Raw genomic sequence first — 23030 nt, 5'->3', positions numbered from 1 at the left:
AAACTATAACAACCTTCAGATCAACTCTGAATGGATCGTGCTTTATGTCTGATTTCAAATCTGATTAAGCAGATGGACCCCAGATAGTCAGTCTCAAATGTGTGAACCTCTGAGCTTTGTGCCCTTTAACTTCCTAATCTAATCTGGGAAAAGGGTGACAAATTGGATCTTGCAGGTATCTATTTAACCCCTATTGATAATGATCGTATGTTTGCTCTACCCAGATTTGCTTTATGTGAGCTGGTATTTTGCTGACAAATAATGAAACCTAATGCAAAGAATTCATTAGACAATATTGACCTCTTTAAGTGACCTTTGTCTCATTAGATTTCAAATTGTTTTTATAATCAGTTAAGTACATCAATGTCTATATTGGTTGCATTCCTAACCGGTCACAATGTGTATACAGAGTTAATGGGTTTTTAATGGTTTAATTCACTTTAGTCACTAGACTAGTGGACTCACCCTGCCATATATTGCCTTAAAGATATAAAGTTATTATGTCAGGTATTCTGCTCCAGTTCAGGAAGAAAAACAATGACAAAAATGCTTGATGGATGGATCTAACCTTTGAATGCTGCAAAACTTTCTGCTGTAGAGGACGTAATTAATCAGTTATTATGCTATTGTGTTCTCACATGCAAATTAGGGAACAAAGCTAATAAGCATCTGTCAGCATGAGCCACCGTGACTTTACAGTGGCAGTAATATATAATTTAAGATCATTTTAGCACAACTGACAGGTACAAACAACTCATTGTTTTGCCCAAGTTTCTCTAACTTGACAAGCAGTCCTGCTTGTCATTTTTAAACTTGCTCCCAAGCTTATGTCATGCTGCCATACTTCCATGCCTTCAGCAGTTTCTGTTTAATCCTTGACTGACAGATTTAAACAGACATTTGTTTTTCTCAGCCACCAGAGACATTGCTTGGCCTAGAGGGTTACCATGTTCAGTTTTTCATTACTGTCTCAACTAACTAGCTTCATTCAGGATTCTGGGATTTTTTACTTCTAGTGAATGTCCATCCTGTTTTATAGTGCATCTATCAATCATACTTCAGTCACTGCTAACTGAAGTGATATATGTGTTGTACAGGTTTATCAGACAAGTGGAGAACAATATATCTGGGAAACAATCAATAAAGTATATAATCATATATATATATATATATATATATATATATATATATATATATATATATATATATATATATATTTATAAAGACAAGAATAAGTCTTTGTCATATTCATTTTTTATGCACTGACAACTGCTACAATAATGAAGCGATGCAGAAATGTTGATTATAGTTTCTTTCAATTATTATATTATTGATTGTTTTGCTCTGGTTAATGGTGAAGGCTCAAGGGGTTTGTGAAGATTGAAGATCAGGGCCCTTAACCCTCCCTGCTCCAGTGGTGCTGCATCATGGCTGACCCTGCACTTTGACCAAAACTTCTTAAGCTGGACTATGCAACGAGAGAATTTCAGTGTGCTGTAATGTATATGTGACAAAATAAAGGCTTCTTCTTTTCCTGTCTGTAGTGTTAGATACACATGAATTGTGTATTTTTTTGTCCATATGCCAGGTTCTCTAGAAGCTCAAAAGCCTCTTTTTTGTTGTTCTGTTCAAACTCATTGAAATAATAAGGTCTCACAAAAGCCGGATCATCATGGTGCAGCTCTTGATGTGTAAATTACCCATGCATAGTCAAATGGAGACATTTTCAAATGCAAATTATTAACGAGAGCTCTGAATAAGGGTAGACTATTTTTAATAGCTATCCGATCTGCATGAGATCCTCTTTCTCAAATTTGGTCTAGCTTGGACTTGAGTTTATTGCCAGCAACGTTATACACATTATAATTTTAGACTGGAAGTCATGAAAATATCTGTTGTTAAATGTTCACTAGATTTTATATGTTAAATGAATTTAGTTGGGTGACAGATAGACTTTAAGATTGAACTATATTAAAAGCTTTTATATAATGTGTTAACAATTTCCCATGCCTTCGAGATGTCAGGTGGGTCTTGTGTCATTTCAATTTTGTGAAACCTGTGAATGCCATGAGTCTAGAAACGTGTGTGATGTGGTTTATAAAAATCATCTTAAAATGTATGAAATGTTTTTTTTTATTATTATTTTATTATCATTTTGTTGTTAAAATAAGAATTTTTTTGTATTATTTATCAGAAATATTAAAGAAATTACAAATTGAGAGTCCTCCATACATACAGTTTCTTTTCTGGTGCTGATTTAGGGTACAAGATAAAAGAAAAATGTATCAGTCTTTTATGTATCTGTGTATCTGTGTAAAAGTGTATCTGTTTACATACTGTACCTTGTAACCTGAGAGATGCTGGGACCAGTCATTAGCATTAAAAGAGTTGAAACTGCTTGACAGAGTTACTTAAATTCAGATGATTTGTTAATTTAAGAAAACACTGCTGATGATAGAGGCCACAGAGAAATGTTAATGTGATCCAAACTCATGCAGACTCATACATCTTTCTTGAACCTGCAGGGGTTCATTGGTTTGCAATGAGAGCAATGAATTTGCTCATTAGTGTTTCTGAAAGAGCAGAGCAGCAAACTCCAGTGTGAGGACTTGCGCAACAATGAGAGATCTTATTGCTTCATCAGTTTAGAAATTAGATTACAAAGCACAAACAGCAGGTCAGCATGATAATAAATCAGTGTGTAACCATTAAGATTCTGTGACAGAGATATAGAGAAAACCAAAAAGAAAGGGAATGTATGTTAATATAAATGATGGAGAAGTCTAGCCTAATGGGAACACTTTAAAAACTATGTTATTCACCATTGTCTATACACCATCTGATTACAGGACTACAGCAGGTATAAACAACTACGATTATTGTCTCTCTTCCATTCACAGTTCATTTTTACTGTAAAAGCTGTATCCATAAAGACTCCAGCTCTATGAATGACTCCTACCACAGACCATCTGGCAAGTTATTAGAGCATTCCTACACAAACAAAACAGCTTTTTTCCTGAGGCAGTCAGCCTCATCAATACCCTCATTCCACTCAACAGGAGAGGCACAAAACGTCATAACCACTAGTGATACAAAACTTTATAGCACTATATTATCTTTTGGACCATATTTCTTAATCAGGTAGGACTCATTCAGAGTCTCATTTAAAAAAAAACTCTCATATGGTATGATGTATGCAATTTGGACATTTGGTTTGTCCAGTCCTGGACACTTACAGTACACAAAATTAATTTACCCTTTGACGAATTGTGTAGTAAGTATGCCATTGTTATCTATAGTCTTTCATATTTATTGTATTTGTTATTGTACTGAAACTAGAGTTACAGTTACTATTTATTACATTCTTTTACAGAAACTATTATTGCAGTTACAATTCACTATTGTACAAAAGCTATAGGCATTATGCATTTGTTATTGTAGAGAATCTATAGGTTTGTGTATATATATATAAAATGCACATATACAAGAGATCAATATTTGCTTGCTCAATGTAAGACCAATTTTGTAACCTCTCAAACACTTCAACTAACAGCTCCAGCAAAACATAGTGAGTTTGATACAAACCCTAACAAATAATCTATGGAAGATACACTGTTAAGTTAATCATCACAGTATCTTGTCATATTTATCAGATGTATTAACAAGTGTAGTACCAAGAAGGGTTTTAAATGTATGTTGTATCTCAGAATTTAATGTGTGTGCTAGCAGACATCAGAGTGGGTTGTAGCTTGCAGCATTCAGATGGACCCATAAATATTGCACTCATCATTAGTGCTGCCTGCAGAGAATTTTCAGAGTTAGGTATGAGCATAATCAACAATTATAAATAAACCAAGGACTTTAACATACAGTACCAAGCAACAGTTTTTGGAAGTAATGCTGTAAAGTAGGAATGATTTCAAAAGTGTATATTTTAATTAATTTTAATCAATTTACAAAATGCAAAATGAATGAAAAGAATAAAAATCTAAATCAAATCAATATTTTTGTGTGACTACCCTTTGACTCCTTGCTTAATTCCTTTTGACATCATTGCCATCAGCAAAGAACTGGTGGAATACAGTGGGACCCAGGAGGAGAAGTCTGGCCAGAAGTAGTCCTTATGGAAGAATTGTGGCCAAAATTCAACAATGCATGAAAACATAGGAATTTGCAGCAGATGCTCTGTTCTGATGAGTCAAAATGTTTCGTGTTTGCTGAAAGGCTGGTATGTCTACAGTCTCTGCGGGCAACAGTGAAGAGAAAACCTCGCAAGGTTGGGGCTGCATTTATCCAAATGAAGCTGGAGATTTGGTCAGGATTAATGGTGTTCTCAATGCTGAGAAATACAGGAAGATATTTATCCATCATACAATACCATCAGGGATGTGTCTGATTGGCCCCAGATTTACAGCGTAGAGAAACAGGAGTCCTAAATGTGATGGTTTGGCCCCCACAGAGCTCTTATCTCAACATCATCGAGTCTGTCAGGGATTACATGAAGAAGTGAAAAATGTTTTGAACAGCACAAAATTGCCTCATAGATCTAGGGTCCCTGAGCTCAGCACGGCTGTCTGTCTGTATTCTCCCAATGTAATCTGGGTTCCCTGAAGGAAGAGTGCATATCATAAAATCAACCCTGGGTGTGAATGAGTGTATAAATGTGCAAATTGCATCATCCTAAAAAGGGTGTATTCCTGTCTCACACATAGTCCTCCTAGGATAGTTTCTGGAGAATAATATAAAGATGAATAAGGATTCTCTGGTTTACTTCCACCTCCCAAATTGTGCCAGTAGGTGAACTTCTAAATCTGACACTAGATGTAAATAATTGTGCCACTCTGTATTCATGGTGCTCTGCAATATACTGGCATCCTGTCCAACACGTATTCGTACCTCGTGCAAAGTGTTCCTAGCTCTGTATCCCCCACGAGTCTGATCAAAATAAAGACAAAACAATAAAGCTATTGTTGTTATTCTTCATTGGCTACCACTGGGGGTCATCACAGCAGATTACTTGATGTGTTTATTTAATTTGGCACAGCTTTTTACACCAGATGCCCTGCAAGGCACAACTCATCCATTTTTATCCATGCTTGGGATTGTGAGATTGCACTGGCTTATGCAACCCCCAGTGGCTGGGTTGGTTCCTTTCTCACAAATTGAATGCGGGCCGTGATGGGACCATTAGCAGGAACAAAGACAAAGCAATATCGCACAATGGTTGCACTCTTTCATGCTTCATCATTGTTTGCGTATTTGGTTGAAAAAAATAATAAAAAATGACTGGCTAACCTTACCAAGCTACTTTAAGTGTTTGCAGTGGTCATAAAGTCAATGGTAAATATTTTTTAATAAATTTGACTAGTGTTAGTTATCTTGGTTTATGCTAACACTTGATTTTTTGTTGATTTGTCAGATATAATACCAGTAATGCAAGTTAGCTTAGACACCATAAGGAAGTACCAGAAAAACCACCCAATGAGGTTCTGTGACAATAGTTTACAGCAAAAAATATCATGGCTGTCAAAACTTAATCTTTAAATCTTCTTTGTGCAAAGTGTCGTTTGAATGTGTGTGTGTGTGTGTGTGTGTGTGTGTGTGTGTGTGTGTGTGTGTGAGAGAGAGAGAGAGAGAGAGAGAGAGAGAGAGAGAGAGAGAGAGAGAGAGAGAGAGAATGTGAGATTTGGAACCCAACCCAAATCTGCCAATCACCTCAACAACTACACCATTTTATTTATCATCATAAATAATTCGTTAAATTCAGCTTCATTTCCTTTGAACGGTTGAGGTTAAAAACTGAACTGCGACATGCCATCAGGGGGATTTAGACGGTTTGGCTTAACTTTTGAATGCATTTTTCCTCATACAGCTGTGCTCAAAATTATTCATACCGTTGGTATTTTTAAGTGTTTTCTTCTGTGATGAATGAGTTTTTTAATACTTTCATATATTTATGTGACAAACAACTGAGAGAATAAAGGTGACATTTCAAGAAATATGACATTTCATGGGTTTTTGACAAATATTCAAATATCACCACCATGTTCAGAATTATTCATACCCTTTATATTACAATGTTTCAATAAATTAATAGAAAAGCCTTTGTTCTTATTCACGGCCTGCAAATGCTTTTTTTAGGTCTCCACAAGATTTCTACAGGTCTGCTGTGGAATGTTTCCCCACTCTTCCTTTGCAAAAGCCTCCAGTTGTTGGAGATTGGAAGGCTTATTAGAAGGTCAGGTCTTTCCCTAAAAAAAGGGTTGTCCCTGAACCATTGCTTGACCACTTGCGCATATGCATCATGTCATTATCCTGCTGGATCCTGTGGGTCCAATTCTTTGGCAGGTTGAGCTTGTGTGTTGACACCACCAAGTTTTCATCAAGAATTTTGAGATAGTCCTCCTTTTTCATGATACCATCCATCTTAACAAGATACCACGGCCAAAGAAGCATCCCCATAGCATGATGTGACCACCGCCGTGCTTGACTGTTGAGATGGTATTCTTAGGATCGAAGGCTTCTTCTTTCTTAAACCAAACATATGAGATATCCATATGTCCAAAGAGCTCCAGTTAATTCTCAGAGGATAGATGACCAGAAGTTGGGATCTCTTCCTAGGTAACCCCTCGCAAAGGCCAGGCGCGCCTCCTGGTGTCTCTAGGTAAGGAGTGGTGTCTTTCTGGTGCGATGTCCATGGATTCCACCTCGATGCAGAATTCGCTGAACAGTGGAGCTTGATACCATCTCCCCTGCTTAGTTGAGGGTGTCTATTACAGCTTTGGTGGTGATACAGGGGTTGTTGTTTGCATCTTGGCACATCTTTCTAGCGACTCTTGAGGATACTCTGCTCTTCCTGCCACATCCTTCCAAGTTTTTTAAAGTGTTGGACATCTTGAACTTCTTGATGATACACTATATGGTTGATACAAGGACATCCAGTTCTTTCGAAATGGAATTGTAGTCTTTGCCTCCACTGTAGACACTGACAACACGCGTACGAAGATCATGACTGAGTTCATTCTTCTTGGCCATGGTCACGGTGGCTGAGAATTAAAATGAAAGCTTAATTGTACTTCACAGAGCAGGTGTTACCACTTAACATAATTAGGCCTTAATTGATTAGATCTAAATTGCTGAAATTGATTATAGTCGCTGGAGTGTGAACCCATGTGGGATGAGGTAGCCTAGTGGTTATGGTGTCAGACTATTGATCAAAGGGCTATAAGCTTGAATCCCGGGTCCACCAAGCTGCCACTGCTGGGCTCCTGAACAAGGCCCTTAACTCTCAGTTGTATAAATTGAGATAAAATGTAAGTCACTCTGGATAAGGGTGTCATCTGAACAGGCTCAATAGAGAATCTTTGGCCATATCTCTTGGTATATAAATGAAGTTTAGCTAACAAACATGTGGGTTTGCACTGTACGTATATGCAGTGATTGATTGGTAACAACAGAGTATTAGCCCTAACCTCCGATAGATGGCACGTTTGCACCTCTATCCTGGTTGATCCCTGCGTCTTGAACCGGCTGAACTTGGCCAGCGTGATGACGTAGCCGGGACGCACGGCATTTTGTTTACCAACGTGACTTCCTTTTACGGATATGTAGGACGAGCTAATGATCATTTCACAGCCAATTTTTTTACGTTTTCCGGACCGTTGTATTTCCGGACCATTTTATCGTCTAATTAACGAATTACGTAGATAAAACATTAAAATGCGTGTAAACGTATAAAGTGAATATTATAATTTTAGTTGTCTATCGTTAAATGAGAGATTTACCGGCTTGCTGCATGGAGAGGTCTGTGTTCAGTTAGCATCCAGTTTAGCCTAGCTGTGAATATCCTGAATTTATGTCTCCATGGTAACGTGTTTACGTTCTTTTTAATGGTTCTGTATTTACCACATCATACCATGTGGCGTCAGAATGTTAGCTTTGATTGCAGGGTTTTGTCGCAGAGCTTGTTGTTCGCGAGTCGCTTCATGTTGTCAGAACCGGCTGGGACCGGTTTAGATAGCTGTGTAGAGGGATACCGTCAGTACGTGTTGTTTTCTGTTCTTTACAAATGTAACGTGATATTTACATTTTAGCGTTTAGGGGCCTTTTTTTAAAGAAGTTTTAACGCTGTCATATTTTTGGTATAATGATGTAGGTTAAATCAGTAAACATTGATAGCTTATACATTGCTAACGTGTCTTATCTTTTGTGGACAGACAGAAAGTCTTTTCTTGCTTTAACAGTTAAACATCCCTTTAACTTTAAGATTGTTTTATGATTTATTTTAAAACACGTCGTGAATGTAAGGTAAGGCGTAATGCCACAGCAGGGGTAACATTAGCCGGTGTGGCCATCTGTGAACGTGTGAACGCTTTGTTATGTACGTAATGTTCTTTATATTGAGCTCAGTGTTGTTTTATTTCCAGGTCTTTGTACCACAGAAGCAGCCATGGACTGTATTCAAGTGACTCTTACTGTTCGGGGAACTACATTGTTTGGTAAGTAGGACAACAAGAAATGGGGATGTAGTGGTTAAGGTGCTGGATTGCTGATGGTGATGACATTTTGTGAAGGAAAACACTCAAGTGTGCCGTTTTCTCAGAAAAAATAGGTATATTTCAAAATGCTAGTGTCCTGGTCATAAAAAAACAAAGTTTATGAGGAATAAGCGAATTTTTCTATACGTTTTTAAGCAATTAAAAAACATACCACCCAGGATTATATAATTAATGCATAGATATTTGATAACTCAGTTGTTAAGGTGTTGGGATAACTCAGTTGTTATAACTCAGTTGTTAAGGTGTTGGGATACTGAGCAGAAAGTGATAACTCAGTTGTTAAGGTGTTGGGATACTGAGCAGAAGGCTGTGGGTTCGAATCCCACGTCCACCAAGCTGGCACTGTTTGGCCCTTGAACTAAGCCTTTAACCCTCAATCGCTCACTTGTTTAAAATGAGATAAAAATGTAGGTCACTCTGGATAAGGGCGTCTGCTAAATGCTGGAAATGTAAATGTCAGAAATCTTTGTAGTAATTTGTAGTAATTAAGTCATAAAATCTTTGAGAGACAAGCATAATTAATAGAATAGAATTAATAGAATAGAATTCTGTTTAATAGAGATAAACAGAATTAATATAATAAGCCTCTGTTGTTAAGTGATCAAAATATAATTTATTTGCTCTCTTGGTAATAGAGACCATGTCGTATTATTTTATCAAGACTTTTTTATTAGGACAAAGTCGGAACACTGATACTCGGTTGACATTTTACACTGCCTTAAAATCTGTATTAGATCAGATTTGATGTAAGGGGAGAAGTCAGGCAAAGTGTGATTCTTAAAAAAAAGTACAACAGGATGGATTAGGGTTATATTTACTTACAGTATATAGTTATATTTTAATTATATTCAGAACACTTAATGCTGTTAAAATTACTGGGTAATTTTTAGAGGTAGGACCAGTTTTCATGCCTTTAGCATACACATACGGGAATTCAGTCTTCTTATTATACATGTCGGAACTAAAAATTTTACATGATTGTTTGTTCAGCCTTGGGATTGCTGCCAGTTAGATAATGACTTTCAAAGTGTTGCTTGTGGTGATTTGTAGACAATATTAAAGCTACATGAAGTGAGATTATAAGATACAGAAAAGAGTCTGTGACAAGTAATAATACAAATTTAATTAATGTAGACACATTTGGTAAAGTAACGTATTAATGTGGCAGTTTGAGATGTAATCCACTCTCTAACATTATTTATGTCTGCCAATGTTATCAAGTATTACAAAGATAAAAACTTATAAATATAAAAATGCAAGTCGCTCTGTATAAGGGCTTCTGCTAAATGCTGGAAATGTAAATGTCAGAAATTTTACTAGTAATTAAGTCATAAAATCTTTGAGAGTCTCAAACAGAATTAATATAATAAGCCTCTGTTGTTAAGCAATCAAAAATCATTTATTTGCTCTCTTGGTAATAGAGACCATATCGTATTCTGTTATCAAGCCTTTTTCATTAGGACGAAGTCGGAACACCGATACTCGGTTGAGATTTTACACTGCCTTAAAATATGTACTAGATCAGATTTGATGTAAGGGGAGAAGTCAGGCAAAGTGTGATTCTTAAAAAACAAAATGTAAAGAGGATGGATTAGTGTTACCTGGACTCAACTTACGTGGACTTCACATGAAATTGTGACCTGTAGTTATTTTATGGGATGACTATGAGCAAGATGAAGGATTGGGCTCAAATACAATGGTTGTCAGGTGCCAGGCATATGATGTGCAGTCTTAGATGGATCCCTTACAATGGATTCATTTTTAGTTACTGTGTCAGGATGCCCTTGTCAGACTGTCCTCAAGACTTGGAGACATAAACCTGGAAAAAAATGTGATTGGTTTGTCTATCAACAGGTGGTCATGGATTTTTCTGGTTGTGAAGTAACTTTCCAACTAAAAATACCATTTATGTTCAACAGATGACCTTGTAAGAGCTCTGAGCCTGTATGACAGAATGAATTACAGCAGGCATGCATCTCATGTTAGATGCCCTTTGTTATTTTTTTTAGTCCAGGCTTCTATGAATCTATGAATATAAACAAAGTCAACAGAGTCAAAGAAAAGTTAACAGTTTTGTGTCATGCTGGTGTTACAGGGGAGATTACTGACACAGTTACAATGAGGTATAAGAAGAATCTATTATACAGGAGAGCAAACTCAGTGAGAACAGCCACACACTGTCACCCAGGGCTGTTGGATACTGAGGAAGCCTACATAGATTTAGTGGAGACAAAAGGCTTTTGGGCCCAAAGCTCCAAAATGCAATGCAACAATACAATTGAGTTACAGCAGAGACAGCCAGTTTAGTTAGCGACCTATGAGATGACAAACATGACAGTATTTACAACCATATTACGGTGAATGTTGATGAACTTGATGACCACTTGCCCCATTATCAGTAGTCAAACAGCATTGTTGGTAGTGTAGGAAAATACTATAACCAATGTAAAAATTGACCAAAATGTTGTTGACCAAAAGATGTCTAAACTGAAAAAGCAATAAAAGTGTAATAATATTTTCATATTTCTTAAGACCATAAATCTTGAAGGCCATGGAAAGCAGCATGTTAAATTATAATGATTATAACCTTATAAACTGCAGCTCATTCAGAGTGGATCTCTCCCCCCCCCCCATTTCAGGTGAAGTAATAGCAGTAGTTGGAAGCTGTGAGACGCTAGGCAGTTGGTGCTATCAAAAAGCACTGCCTCTACAACCCACAGAGGAGGATAGGTATGTTTTTTACTCTCTTTTGTTTGTGTGTGTATATATATATATATATGTGTGTGTGTATATATATATATATATATATATATATATATATATATATATATATATATATATATATATATATATATATATATACATAATCTTATATATATATATAAATATATATATAAAAGATTATGATTCAAAATTATATCTTCTCTGTTTTCTTTCAGCAATGTTTGGAAAATATCCATCACAGTTTCGAAGGGAGTAGAAATCAAATATCGCTATTTTAAGGGGTTCTTCCTAGAAACGGAGGTGAGAACTTTTCTACACCACATTTTAACATTTAAAATGCTCATTACTAGACCTGTATTAAATTATTTTGGATGTTAAGCATTTTTATTTTACAGGAGAGATTTTCACTCAAGCATTAGAATTTAAACTAAATATCCTGATAGTTTAGGTTATAATTTTTCTTTGTGAATTAAATTTTTGCATGATTCAACAGTAATCTTTCATAAGCAAAACATGTCAGTCTTGGTGGGAGGAGTTGTGGCACCAGGTTTAATCATGCGTATTTACATTTGGGGAGTCGATAATTGGCTGTTTACAGTTCTTTTATTAAAGAGGGCTGCATGATTGACACATCAGCATTGAAATCATTTTACTTGATATTATTATGAAGAGGTGTGTTTTATGTTTGTTTGAATGACTGTGATCCAAGAGCAAGTTCAACAACTCATAGAGTACACAGTAGAAACAACATACAGGCTCTCAGAACACTTAACGTTGTTAAAATTAATGGGTAATTTTGGCTTTATCATACACATGCATGGAATTATACATGTTATGTACTGATAATCATACATGATTGTTTGTTCAGCCTCTGGATTGCTGCCAGTTAGATCAATCATATTCCACACTGAACTCACATTGAAGTGTTAGCTTTTGTTCAAAGTGTAGCTTGTGGTGATTTGTAGACAATATTAAAGCTACAGGATGTAAGATTTTAAGCTACAGAAAAGAGTCTAAAGTCTGTGACAAGTAGATAATACAGATTTAATTAATGTAGACACATTTGGTAAAGTAACATAGTATTAAATGTGGCAGTTTGAGATGTAATCACGCATTTATGCTTGCCAATGTTATCAAGTATTACGAGAATAAAAACTTTTATACTTAAATGTAATATACATAGTACTGTAGTATCGAAAAGAACATCAGACAGCTAGCTTGATAAAATTGCTTGTTTTGTTTTGTTTATCATTCATCACCATGTTTGAGAATCTTAGACCTAGTAGCATGGTCCAAAAATATAACTTGTATAACATCAGTATACAGCAGAGAGCTTGGTAACCAACACTCGTGCACTTCTGAAACACAAGACCCGGTATGAAGGAGGTATAATCTATCAGTGCACTCTACCTGATTGTCGATACCTAACTCCATACAGTTAAAGGGAAAGTTTTTTTTTTTTGAGTACTGGACATTTGGGGTCTTCTTTCAGACATGATTAACTAGGATCTAGCAGGTTTGTGCAGGTGAACAATGTATGTGTTCAAAACTTCCCACCAAATTAAATTTGACAGCTCTAAATTCCTGTAAATCTGTATTATAGGAGTCCCGTGACAAATCACAGAAGCTCAAGAGTAGCTCCCCTGATTGTTTTCATGTTCAACCAAGAAATCCTACATACTGTAGCTTTAAATGTTAGAACTGTTTTAAAAAATCGTCCAATTTTAGCAGTCAGAATTTCTAATTTCAGAATGGTAAGTATAAAAGTGTGTAGATTTCTTTAGTAAGACAGCAATCTAATCTAACAAATGTTAAATTACTTGTGTAGCCTTGTAATGCCATGTATTTCTTTTGACTAATGAATCCACTTTTCAGATGCCAACCAACTGTGGCTGGGTGGCTGAGAAAGTGGTGAATATACCAGCTCAAGTTACTTGTTTTAGAGTATGACTTTGGCTGAGACCAGAGTCTGCTTTAATTTAAAATTTTCCCCTCAACATACTTAACACCTTGTTAAACATTGGAATTACAGAATGCAGGTGGTCCAAGTCGAGTCATAATCAATAATTGGGAGACCCATCATCAGCCTCGGTCATTGAGTTCCTCAGGTATATAAATCCAGAATAGCGCACGGTTTGGTTCAGTGTTTCAATCATTTGCAGGGTCCCTATTTTGCTGCCCAACTTACTCATACAACACATTTCCAAAATACACTGACCAAATGGCTTCACATCACTTGTCCTCTTTTGTTACTACATGGCTATTAACTTATCTTAAGCAATTCAACATCTTTACTTATTTTACTACCAGTTTATAATTTATTTTACATTATTAATTTTAATGTAAGGTTGTTTTTTTTTAACAGTAGAAAAAAATGTTAAGGAACACAATATTTTTCCACTTATTTTATGATTCTCCTTATTCTTGCTCTGTTTTTTGTTTGATTATAAATTATTCTACTTAATGTTTTCTCACACCGTTGTTTGATAATGCTTATAAAGCTTGTTTATTGTTTGTGCCATGAGGTGTGTCCAGTGCTAATTACGCGAACATTGTAATTCCCTTGAGCTATTATTATTAACACTGCCTTAGAGCATTTTGAAACATCCCTTTAGGATCATTCTTTATTTCATACAGGAAGATTATTTAATTTATAACTTTCCCTTCATGTACTCACAGCATAAACACTTAACATAATAAACTAGATTATATTTCCTGTCATGCTTGATGGTTATATGAAATAGTCATCTACAAATATTTGGAGGTATTTCTAGTGTAGAGCATTTAATGTTTGAGTTTACAAATATTATATTCATTTTATTGCTATATTTGAATTGGACTGAATTGGATTGAAAAACTGAATTTATCAATAAAAAAGGAAAAGTCTTGGGTATGTACTCTTGCTCTGCCCTTGAGATTCCACTTTTGTAGATGTGCTTATGGATGAAAATTATACCAACACTCGTTTTGTCTTTACAGAATCGAATGTTGAAATTGACGATGGCCTGTTTGGATTCTCTAGTAAGTTGTATACAGTTTGAACACCATAAGTTGCATCACTTTGTAAAGTTGTTCTAACGTGGTGCTAAATTGTGGTGTTACCATGCAGATGGTGTTGAATGTTTGGACTCTGGCTGGTTGACATGTCAGACAGAGATCCGTCTACGTCTCCATTACTCTGTTAAGCCACCAGTGTCCATTACTAAGAAGAAATACAAGACATCCCGCTTTAGGTAATGTTTGATCTTAGATGGTATTTAATGAATAAATGAATGAAGCAAAACTTTAAGTTTATTACATGCTTTAGACTCAAATTGCTGGAAGGTATTGAATTGGAGGAGGATGATGAGAGCCCTTCATCCTGGCACAAGATGACCACCACACTAGAGATTAGTATGATCAGTGACAGTGGCTATAAGTCCCGTCACTCCCAGCCAGAATGTGGCTACGCCCTGGAGCCAGCGAAATGGACTGAGTACAGCATTCACACAATGGAACCTGACAACCTGGAGATTGTGTTTGAGTTTTTTGAGGTATGTGTTTTTCATTAATTGGTCTCTGATAAATCCAAACTTTTTATAAACCAATGTTACTCCCACATTCCCACCTGTATCTTTCCTTTCTGTCTTATTTGTGTGAATGGACTTCATATTAAAAAGTATTTATTTTATCATTCAATTATAATTATGTTTTTAATTAATTTCATCAAAGAAAGTTCAGAATTTGGGGGAAGCAATTTATTTTCAGTTTTGAGAGGATTGTCAACCCATCCAGCTACAATCTATAATCATAGTGTAGAATTGAACAAATAAGCTGCTTACTTGAAACAAGAAGCTGTGGCATTGCAGCAACTGTTGTATGACTCACTGTTTCTGATGTTTGTCCTTTAGGAGGACCTAAGTGAAAAGGTCTTTCAGGATGATGTCCACCCAGGACACGTTGGCACCGCTTGCCTCTTATCTTCTTCCTTTCTGGAAAGTGGCAAAGATATTGGAGTGGTTACCCTCCCAATTATGAGCAGAATTTCTAGGCAGACAATTGGCAAAGTCAGAGGTATGCTTTAAAATCAAAATAACATTAGCATGGTATTAGAGTGAAATAGATGAGTGGGTAAGGGAGCTGGACTGCCTAAGGAACTAAAGCAAGATAATCACTCCAATTAGTCTGTTTTCCCATCATATGTCATGTGTTAACACTCCCATTTATTACATATGTATGGCTTTGTCCTTCAGACACAATGGTATATGTCAATATTGTGAACTACTCATGTAAATATGTGAGGGTGTGTGATTTGCTTGGTATGTTATGTGATTTGCAGTGGACTACCTGGTTATTCGGCCAATCGCAGGCTTTAATTGTGACATGAGCCAGTGTTACACTAAGTACTGGCGGAAGAGGAGTGCTCTGGATGTGGGCCACAGAGGAGCAGGGAGCTCACATGCTGCCAAGTAAGCATGCTCATTTTCAAGGGAACCATAGTTTTCGTAGTTGTTCTTACATTTTCACAATTCAACATTGAGTATGTAAGCAAGGAAAGAGACCTACCTTAAATTTGCATTAGGTGTTCAAAAACCTGTAGCAAGGGGTCATTGACGAGAAAACATAGAGTACAGCAATATGTCTCTATGGGACAAATGTTCTAATCTGCTATCTTGGTACAGAATGTCTTGAGCAACTGACAATTTTAAATGGAAACTGATGTTGTTGATTAAGCAACTTGTATCGGTCTGTCAGTGTGAAAGTTTTTATTTATTTTATTGGAGAGATATTGCTTTGTATCTGTCTTTTTTCTTTAACTTCTTGTGTAATGTGTTGTAACCATTCATCCAACCATCCACACAGAAATGTGGATCTAAATCATCCTTTGATTGTTTTCTTTTGTTTGTACCTTTACATTTCCAATTGATTTTAATCTCTGTTGCAGACACCACAAGATCAGGGAAAACACAATTGCCTCATTTCTAAGTGCTGCTAATCATGTAAGGGGACATTTAGCAATGTTGCTTCACTTACTGATGTTTCCTTGTAACATAACTCTCAAAATATCAATGTCATTAATTACAGGGTGCTGCCTACGTGGAGTTTGATGTCCATCTGTCCAAGGACTTGGTTCCAATTGTGTACCATGATCTTACATGCTGTATTTCCACTAAGAAGGTGACCAACTTGGCCTTGTTAGAAATTGTAACATCTAATCTAATCTCTGTTTATTGCATTCACAAACAGAATGATAACTACCCTTCAACCCCAAGTTTATCTACATGTTCGTTTTCTGGATGACTAACTGCTTTTTCTAGCAAATGCTATAAAACTAAACCAAAATTCACTGACATTGCTCAACATGTCTTCCACAGAAAAATGATAAAGATAAAGAGGTGTTGTTTGAAGTACCTGTGAAAGATCTGACATTTGACCAGCTTCAACTTCTCAAAGTAAATATTTTACTTCAAACTAGATTTCATTCTCCAAAATGTTAAATTCAAATATCTTATTAAAATGTATATCTAATGTATCTAATCTAATCTAATGTATATCTTCTGATTCTATGAATGACACACAAGAGTTGTTATAAAATCTAATGCTATTTGTTTTTTTACAGCTTGCCCACTCTACAGCTTTGAAGGTGCATGATCATAAAGGTATATTCCATAATTAAGGCAGAGCAATAATACTTTGAACAGATTTTTGCGATGTAACAATTTTATCATTTGTATATCAAATGATAATTGAAAATGATGCTAAAAGGGCTGTATTTTTTTCTTTCAGTATTTTTCGCAAGGTAAATGAAGAATGTTTTGAATTAATTGATGCAGCATTGTATGCGCAACATACTTAACACTAGACTAGATTAAATAAGGTATGCTATGTTTTGACTGCAGCAAAATGTCAAATTTAGCATCACTTTCCAAATAATGTTGATGGTGTTGATCATTAGAAAGTGTTTAAATACACTGGGTTTCTTAAAATAGCCTTCATGAAATGCTGATCAGCAGGGAATTTGTGTATCTGGAAATGGTTTATAAGTTTTATCAAGGGTTGTATATTACATTTACTGCATTCGGCAGACGTTCTTTATCAGTGAAGTCTTTATCAGTGAATACATTAATGCTGGTTCACTGGTTACAGACTTAACTATCACCGTAAATCTTTTCAGGTTTTTTCATATATAGATAAAACAAACAGAAGTGCTAGTTTAAGTGTTTCAGGAAGAGGTAGGTCTTCAGCCCTATTGGAACTTCATTCCAGTCTAGCAGATTAATAATGCTTAATTTTAACAGTAGCATCACATATTATAAATAAAATAGAAGCCTTTATTTGTCACATATGCAATATAGCACAGTGAAATTCTTTCTTCTTGTATCCCAGTGAGGGGATACGTTTTGGTTAGGCATGATGCAGTGCCCCTGAGGCGATGAGGGTTGAGGCCTTTGCTCAGGGGCCCAGAGGTGGCAGCTTGGCAGTGCTAGGACTTGAACCCCAATCTTCCGAGCAGCAACCCAGAGCCTTAACCGCTTGAGTCGCCACTTCCCCAATATAAAATAACAACATAATATTGTTAACAATGTTATGGCATCCACTTCTTTTCATTATTCTGAACCACTTTATTGTACACATTCTTGTTACGTGCATGTATGATGGCAGACACCTGTGCCACTGCTTGTGCATGGTACGCTCAGGTTTGCAAATGTACAGATGTAATAATATAAACCATTCCTGAATATTGTTCCATCGGTGTTAAACTTGAATACTTTTACCTTGTTATTGCCAGCAATGTAAGAGAACTCTCCGGGCAGATGTGACTAGTTTGTGTATTCTTATTAAGATTTACAGGATGAGGAGGAATATATAGATGAACATCAGCCATTTCCTTCACTTTCCCAGGTATTCACACAAACATAATCAAGAGTGTTTTTTTTTTCCACAGGCATTGTGTGAAAGCTTTCAAACTGCATACAATGTTTCTCTGCAGATCTTTCAGACTGTTCCAGACAATGTAGGATTTAATATTGAGCTGAAGTGGATATCCCAGATGAAGGTTAGCATTCACATATGTACTGTTTTAAAATGTGTTCACATTTAAAGGACAATTCAACCTTTTGTATCATTTTTGCCTTCTGGAATTAGGATGGCTCTTGGGATGGAAACTTGTCCACTTACTTCAACATGAACCAGTTCCTGGATGTCATCCTCAGCTGTGTACTCCAGAATGCTGGAAAGAGAAGGATCGTCTTTTCTTGTTTTGACCCTGATGTGTGTGCAATGTAAGAACATTTTGTGTGTATATATATATATATATATAATTTGCTCCTTTCTTCCATTCAGTAATATATTTTTTAACGATTTATATCATGAATAAAAATCAAGGCTAGAAAAACATCTTTTGTGCTATGTTTTAGGGTGCGCCGGAAGCAGAATAAATATCCCATCCTGTTCCTGACACAGGGTGTGTCAGAAGTCTACCCTCAGCTAATGGATATACGCTGTCAGACCACACAGATTGCTATGAGTTTTGCTCAGAGTGAGAACATACTGGTGAGTGCAAGATGTCTTGCCTTTCTTGCCTTGGGTATTGTAACACGTTTCTATATATTCTGATATTGATTTACAGCATATTGTTTTTTTTACCCTCTCAAAATACATTTGCAAATATATATGAGCTGTCATGTGGCCTGTTTTGTAAGATTCCTTTCTTATAAAATAGAAACTTGTCTGTTTTCTGGTTCACAGGGTATCAGTGCTCACGCTGAGGATCTACTGCGCAACATGGACTGTATTACAGAGGCCCAGTCTAAAGGCCTGGTGGTCTTTTGCTGGGGAGATGACAACAATGACCATGAGAACAGGATGATACTCAGGGAGAGAGGCATCGATGGCCTAATTTATGACAGGTTTTATGAAATTTTTTGTCATTGTATAATCATGATCATTTAAGGAACCGCAGCTTGTTGTCGTCACTTAGTACATTTTACATTTTGGCAACTCTGTCCTGGTGACGAATATGGCTTTGCAGTTACATAACTTGGAATATACCATGTGTATGCATTTATTACATAGGTTCCTTGTTTCTTGTCCCTGGTTCTCACAATCGTCATTATATCTATTATAATTATAAATGTCAGATGAAATGTAATAGTATTTGTGCTATGGCCTCATTTTTAGTTGAATTCCTTGTGGTCAGACTGCAGCACTGAAATTAGATTCAAATTCTTAGTGATTAGTCCAATTACTATTCCAGGCTGTTTGCATATTTTTCCTCAGTTTCCCTTCATCACCCATTTCTCTCAACCTTTTAAAGTCTCAATGCTAATATCTTTCCTCTGTCTTTTAGAATTTCTGAAAGCTTGGTGCCAAATATCAGTCTTCCTCTGAAGCCAGTAATGTCTACCACCAATGTCTTGTTTGCATTTGGTTTAGTTTTTGGCCTTCCTGGTTCCTGCCTGGGAAAAAACTGTTCATTGATAGCACTATTGCCATGATGTGCTATTTTCTGGCAGTGATGTCTGAGGCTGATTGTATGACTAATTAGGCCTGATTAGTGAAATTGCTAGCGGTTACTTTACTTGTTCATGCCTCTCGCATCATTTTATGAAATACCCTAACCAGTTTTTCTTTAGGTCACTTTGTGTGTGTTTTCCCAGCATTATACAAGATTTAGTACAAAAACATTGCATTTTGCTCATTCACAGAGGATTTCAGTTTTAGCCAGCTGTTCAGTGCATCTGTTAACTAACCTCTGTAGCTTCATTATTTGATTTTGTTAGAAATAAATGGCTGCTTTGGCTGTCAGTCCAGCATGGCATAGATATTAAAAATCTTATAAATGAATGTTGAATTACAGTTAAGGAATAACACACAACACATGTGGTTATCTAGAAATAATCCTCTTTGTGCTAATATGCAACAGCCCAACATGAAGTGAAGTCAGGTGATACATTTGGTTGACATGACATGACATGAACCACAACACATTTGGAACTTGTGTAAGAAAGGCATGATGACAGTGGAGCTCATAAAACAGCCCTTTGTTACTTGTATAAACTTGACCTGAGATTCAAGAAAAATGCCTTGCCTTGTCTACGTTCTTCTGGAATACAATACCACATTTGAAAATAATCCATGTGGAACCATATATGTTGTGTCTCGACACAAACCTGAGTGCATTACTGACATAACCACATGGGCTGGAGTGTGCCATTCCGCTTAAACCATAGCGAGTTGTTATTAGAAAACAGAAACTGATTATAAATTCAATTATAAGTTATTAGTTGAATAACTTCACCACATCAACAAATCCATGATTTTTAAATGACACTTTGAAATAAACAAATCTGTATTAGTATTAGATTATGTGAAGCGTCCTGTGTGCAGGTCTCTTTGTATAAGCAGTTTCTGTCAGAAATTCCATCTGTGACAAATTATAAACCACTAGTTTTCCATAAGCATCACATTTATACATATTATTTACATACCATGTGAACTACAGCTTTGATGCATTGTGATTTTTGGTTCAGCTCAGGCTTGAGTTATTAACAATGAAATAATTATGCATTGTTATTATATGTATTATATGTTATTATATGTATTAAGCAATTCTGCTGTATTTGTTGTTATGATTATAAATGAAGAGTTATATAAAGTAGATATAACCTAAAGATAATGATTTTGTTCTTATTTAAAGCCTTTGTTTGAATGCAGTGTTTTTTCTCTTTTATTCCCCAGAATCATTGAGGACCTGACTGAGCAGTCCAACATCTTTAAAGTGGAAGAACAGGTGTCAATAAAAGAGGTGATTTCCGAGGAGACGCTGAAGAGTTGTGCCTGCTCCACGTATAGTATTTCCTGCTCAGCTGTGCCTTGCTCCACGTATAGTATTTCCTGCTCAGCTGTGCCTTGCTCAGGTGAGGCTCGTGCAGGTAGCAGTGAGTCAGACTCGGGACTCAGCTCATCATGAACTCCAGCCTTTTATAGCAAAGTTAATCACATACACACAGACCTTCTGCCTAGGTGACAATGTTTTGCCAAATGATGACTGATTTAATGGTCTGTGCTTGATATATAATTTTATTAAAATGTATTACAAGTGTCCTCATAGGCATTATTATACATGTTGTTTATTATATATGTGTATGTCATGTAAGCATTGCCCTGATTTTTTATTTTTTCTTTATGATTTTTATTATTATTATTATTTATTTAATTTCTTTTCTATTCTTCCCCTTTGGTGTAATACCACTGAGCTGTTAATAAAACTATTAATATCACTGTAATAGTTGCCATGGCAAGGGATCTTATTCTCATTCAAAGCTACTTCATTCCTCAATATACTTTTAAATATTAATCATTGTTTATGGTAACATGTATTTCAACAATGTCAAATCAGAAAATGCAGATTTTAATCTCATAAATCCTACATAAGTATATAATGAAGAATGCAAATCATATTAATGCACAAAACATGTAATCTTGAAGAGTCACTAAATTAAGTTAAAGTAACAAGTAAAGTAATTAAGTAAACACTGTACAGCACAACAATTTGAAGAAGTGTGTTCTGCTTTTAAACACTGCTGCTGTTACGTGATATCTGCTGAATATTAGCATGGCTGTGGCACTGTATTGAAAGTGTTCTGTTTACGTGTGTTCTTTAATAATTCTCCCACTCTGCATGACCGTGGGGCTGTGTTCCATGTGTCTGAATGCTCCACTGAGCTCACTTGTGGGATTGGACAGGGTAATTCATTTCATGGCCCAAGTTTGGAAATAAAGACTGAAGCAATTACAATAAATGATTCAATAAAGTTATTTATCTGTTTGTGGTTTTTATTGTTAATAGGTCTGTATATGATAAATTACAGAAATGTCTTATTGGCAGTGGCATTGTATGCACACCTTTTATGCATCATTGCTCTAATCCTAACATGTATACAAAAATGTTATTTGCTTTGCTACTGTGCAAGTTTAGTTTTTTGATATGATATAATATAATGATACTGATATTTCCATACAGTCCTTGGGCAAAAAGTGAAGGAAAACCCACCCAACAAGTCATTCGTTTGTTGTAGTAGGTTTTAAGAGAAACAAAAACTGTTTCCAGAACATGATAAGCTTCTTTTGTGTGTGTTTGTGTTTGATCTGCGGGTCAAACTCTATTCTCATTTTCTAGATTGTTTTCATTTCCAGCATTCATTCCTAACACCACAGGCCTAATGGTAGCTTTGTGCTGATGGGGGTTAAATTACATTTACATTTACATTTACAGCATTTGGCAGACGCCCTTATCCAGAGCGACGTACATAAGTGCTTAAATCTCTAACACTGAATACATTAATGCTGGTTCACTAGGTTACATACTTAAGATACCATGAGTTTAAAACATTTGTTCAAAGTTACAATGAAAAAGTGTCAAAGGTGTTTTTTTTTTTTTTTTTTTTAAATGCAAAAGATAAGGAAAGAAGTGCTAGTTGAAGTGCTTCCTGAATAAGTAGGTCTTCAACTGCCGCTTGAAAATAGCCAGTGACTCGGCTGTCCGGACCTCTAGGGGAAGTTCATTCCACCACCTTGGTGCCAGTACAGAGAAGAGTCTTGTAGTATACTTGCCTCTTAGCCTGAGAGATGGTGGAACCAGTCGAGCAGTGTTGGTAGATCGGAGGTTGCGGGGTGCAGTGCGAGGAATGATGAGGGCTTTGAGGTAAGAGGGAGCTGGTCCATTTTTGGCTTTGTAGGCCAGCATCAGTGTTTTGAACCGGATGC

At 36.1% G+C, this 23030-nt stretch overlaps 1 protein-coding gene and 1 long non-coding RNA gene across 8 annotated transcripts; one reads left to right on the top strand and one right to left on the bottom strand.

Moving 5' to 3' along the window:
* Nucleotides 1-3928: 3928 nt before the first annotated feature.
* LOC113644349 lies at nt 3929-7698 on the bottom strand. The gene is made up of 2 exons (XR_007138079.1): nt 7473-7698; nt 3929-7046 (listed from the first exon to the last, which is right to left on the bottom strand). It is a non-coding gene; the product is annotated as an uncharacterized LOC113644349 (long non-coding RNA).
* On the top strand, nt 7193-22082 carry gpcpd1 (glycerophosphocholine phosphodiesterase 1). 7 transcript variants are annotated; one of them, XM_047801536.1, is made up of 22 exons: nt 7643-7866; nt 7949-8041; nt 8427-8498; nt 11198-11288; nt 11498-11582; nt 13158-13193; nt 13315-13390; nt 14262-14303; nt 14392-14515; nt 14590-14815; nt 15173-15335; nt 15601-15730; nt 16207-16261; nt 16347-16439; nt 16637-16714; nt 16882-16921; nt 18106-18164; nt 18253-18318; nt 18408-18544; nt 18680-18815; nt 19011-19171; nt 21003-22082. In XM_047801536.1, exons 3-22 carry the CDS (start codon nt 8450-8452, stop codon nt 21232-21234), a joined length of 2079 nt encoding a protein of 692 aa, XP_047657492.1. In that variant the 5' UTR covers nt 7643-7866; nt 7949-8041; nt 8427-8449; the 3' UTR covers nt 21235-22082. The 7 variants fall into 7 exon arrangements, with proteins under 7 accessions (XP_027004892.1, XP_027004890.1, XP_027004891.1 ...); XM_027149091.2 differs by lacking the exons at nt 7643-7866; nt 7949-8041 and adding an exon at nt 7193-7313; XM_027149089.2 differs by lacking the exon at nt 7949-8041 and having other exon boundaries at nt 7611-7866.
* The last annotated feature ends 948 nt before the right edge of the window (nt 22083-23030 follow it).

The sequence above is a fragment of the Tachysurus fulvidraco genome, chromosome 16, assembly GCF_022655615.1.
Source record: "Tachysurus fulvidraco isolate hzauxx_2018 chromosome 16, HZAU_PFXX_2.0, whole genome shotgun sequence".
Lineage (NCBI taxonomy): Eukaryota > Metazoa > Chordata > Actinopteri > Siluriformes > Bagridae > Tachysurus > Tachysurus fulvidraco.
The sequence above is the reverse complement of the archived record's forward strand: the minus strand, read 5'-3'. Positions and strand labels throughout refer to the sequence as shown.

Bases quoted from the DNA above. Each gene is read 5' to 3' on its own strand.
- gpcpd1 (XM_027149091.2), top strand. From the start codon at position 8,450: ATGGACTGTATTCAAGTGACTCTTACTGTTCGGGGAACTACATTGTTT. The intron at 13,194-13,314 runs GTGAATATACCA...TTGGAATTACAG, and splicing joins GCTGGGTGGCTGAGAAAGTG to AATGCAGGTGGTCCAAGTCG. The intron at 16,922-18,105 runs GTATATTCCATA...ATTCTTATTAAG, and splicing joins GAAGGTGCATGATCATAAAG to ATTTACAGGATGAGGAGGAA.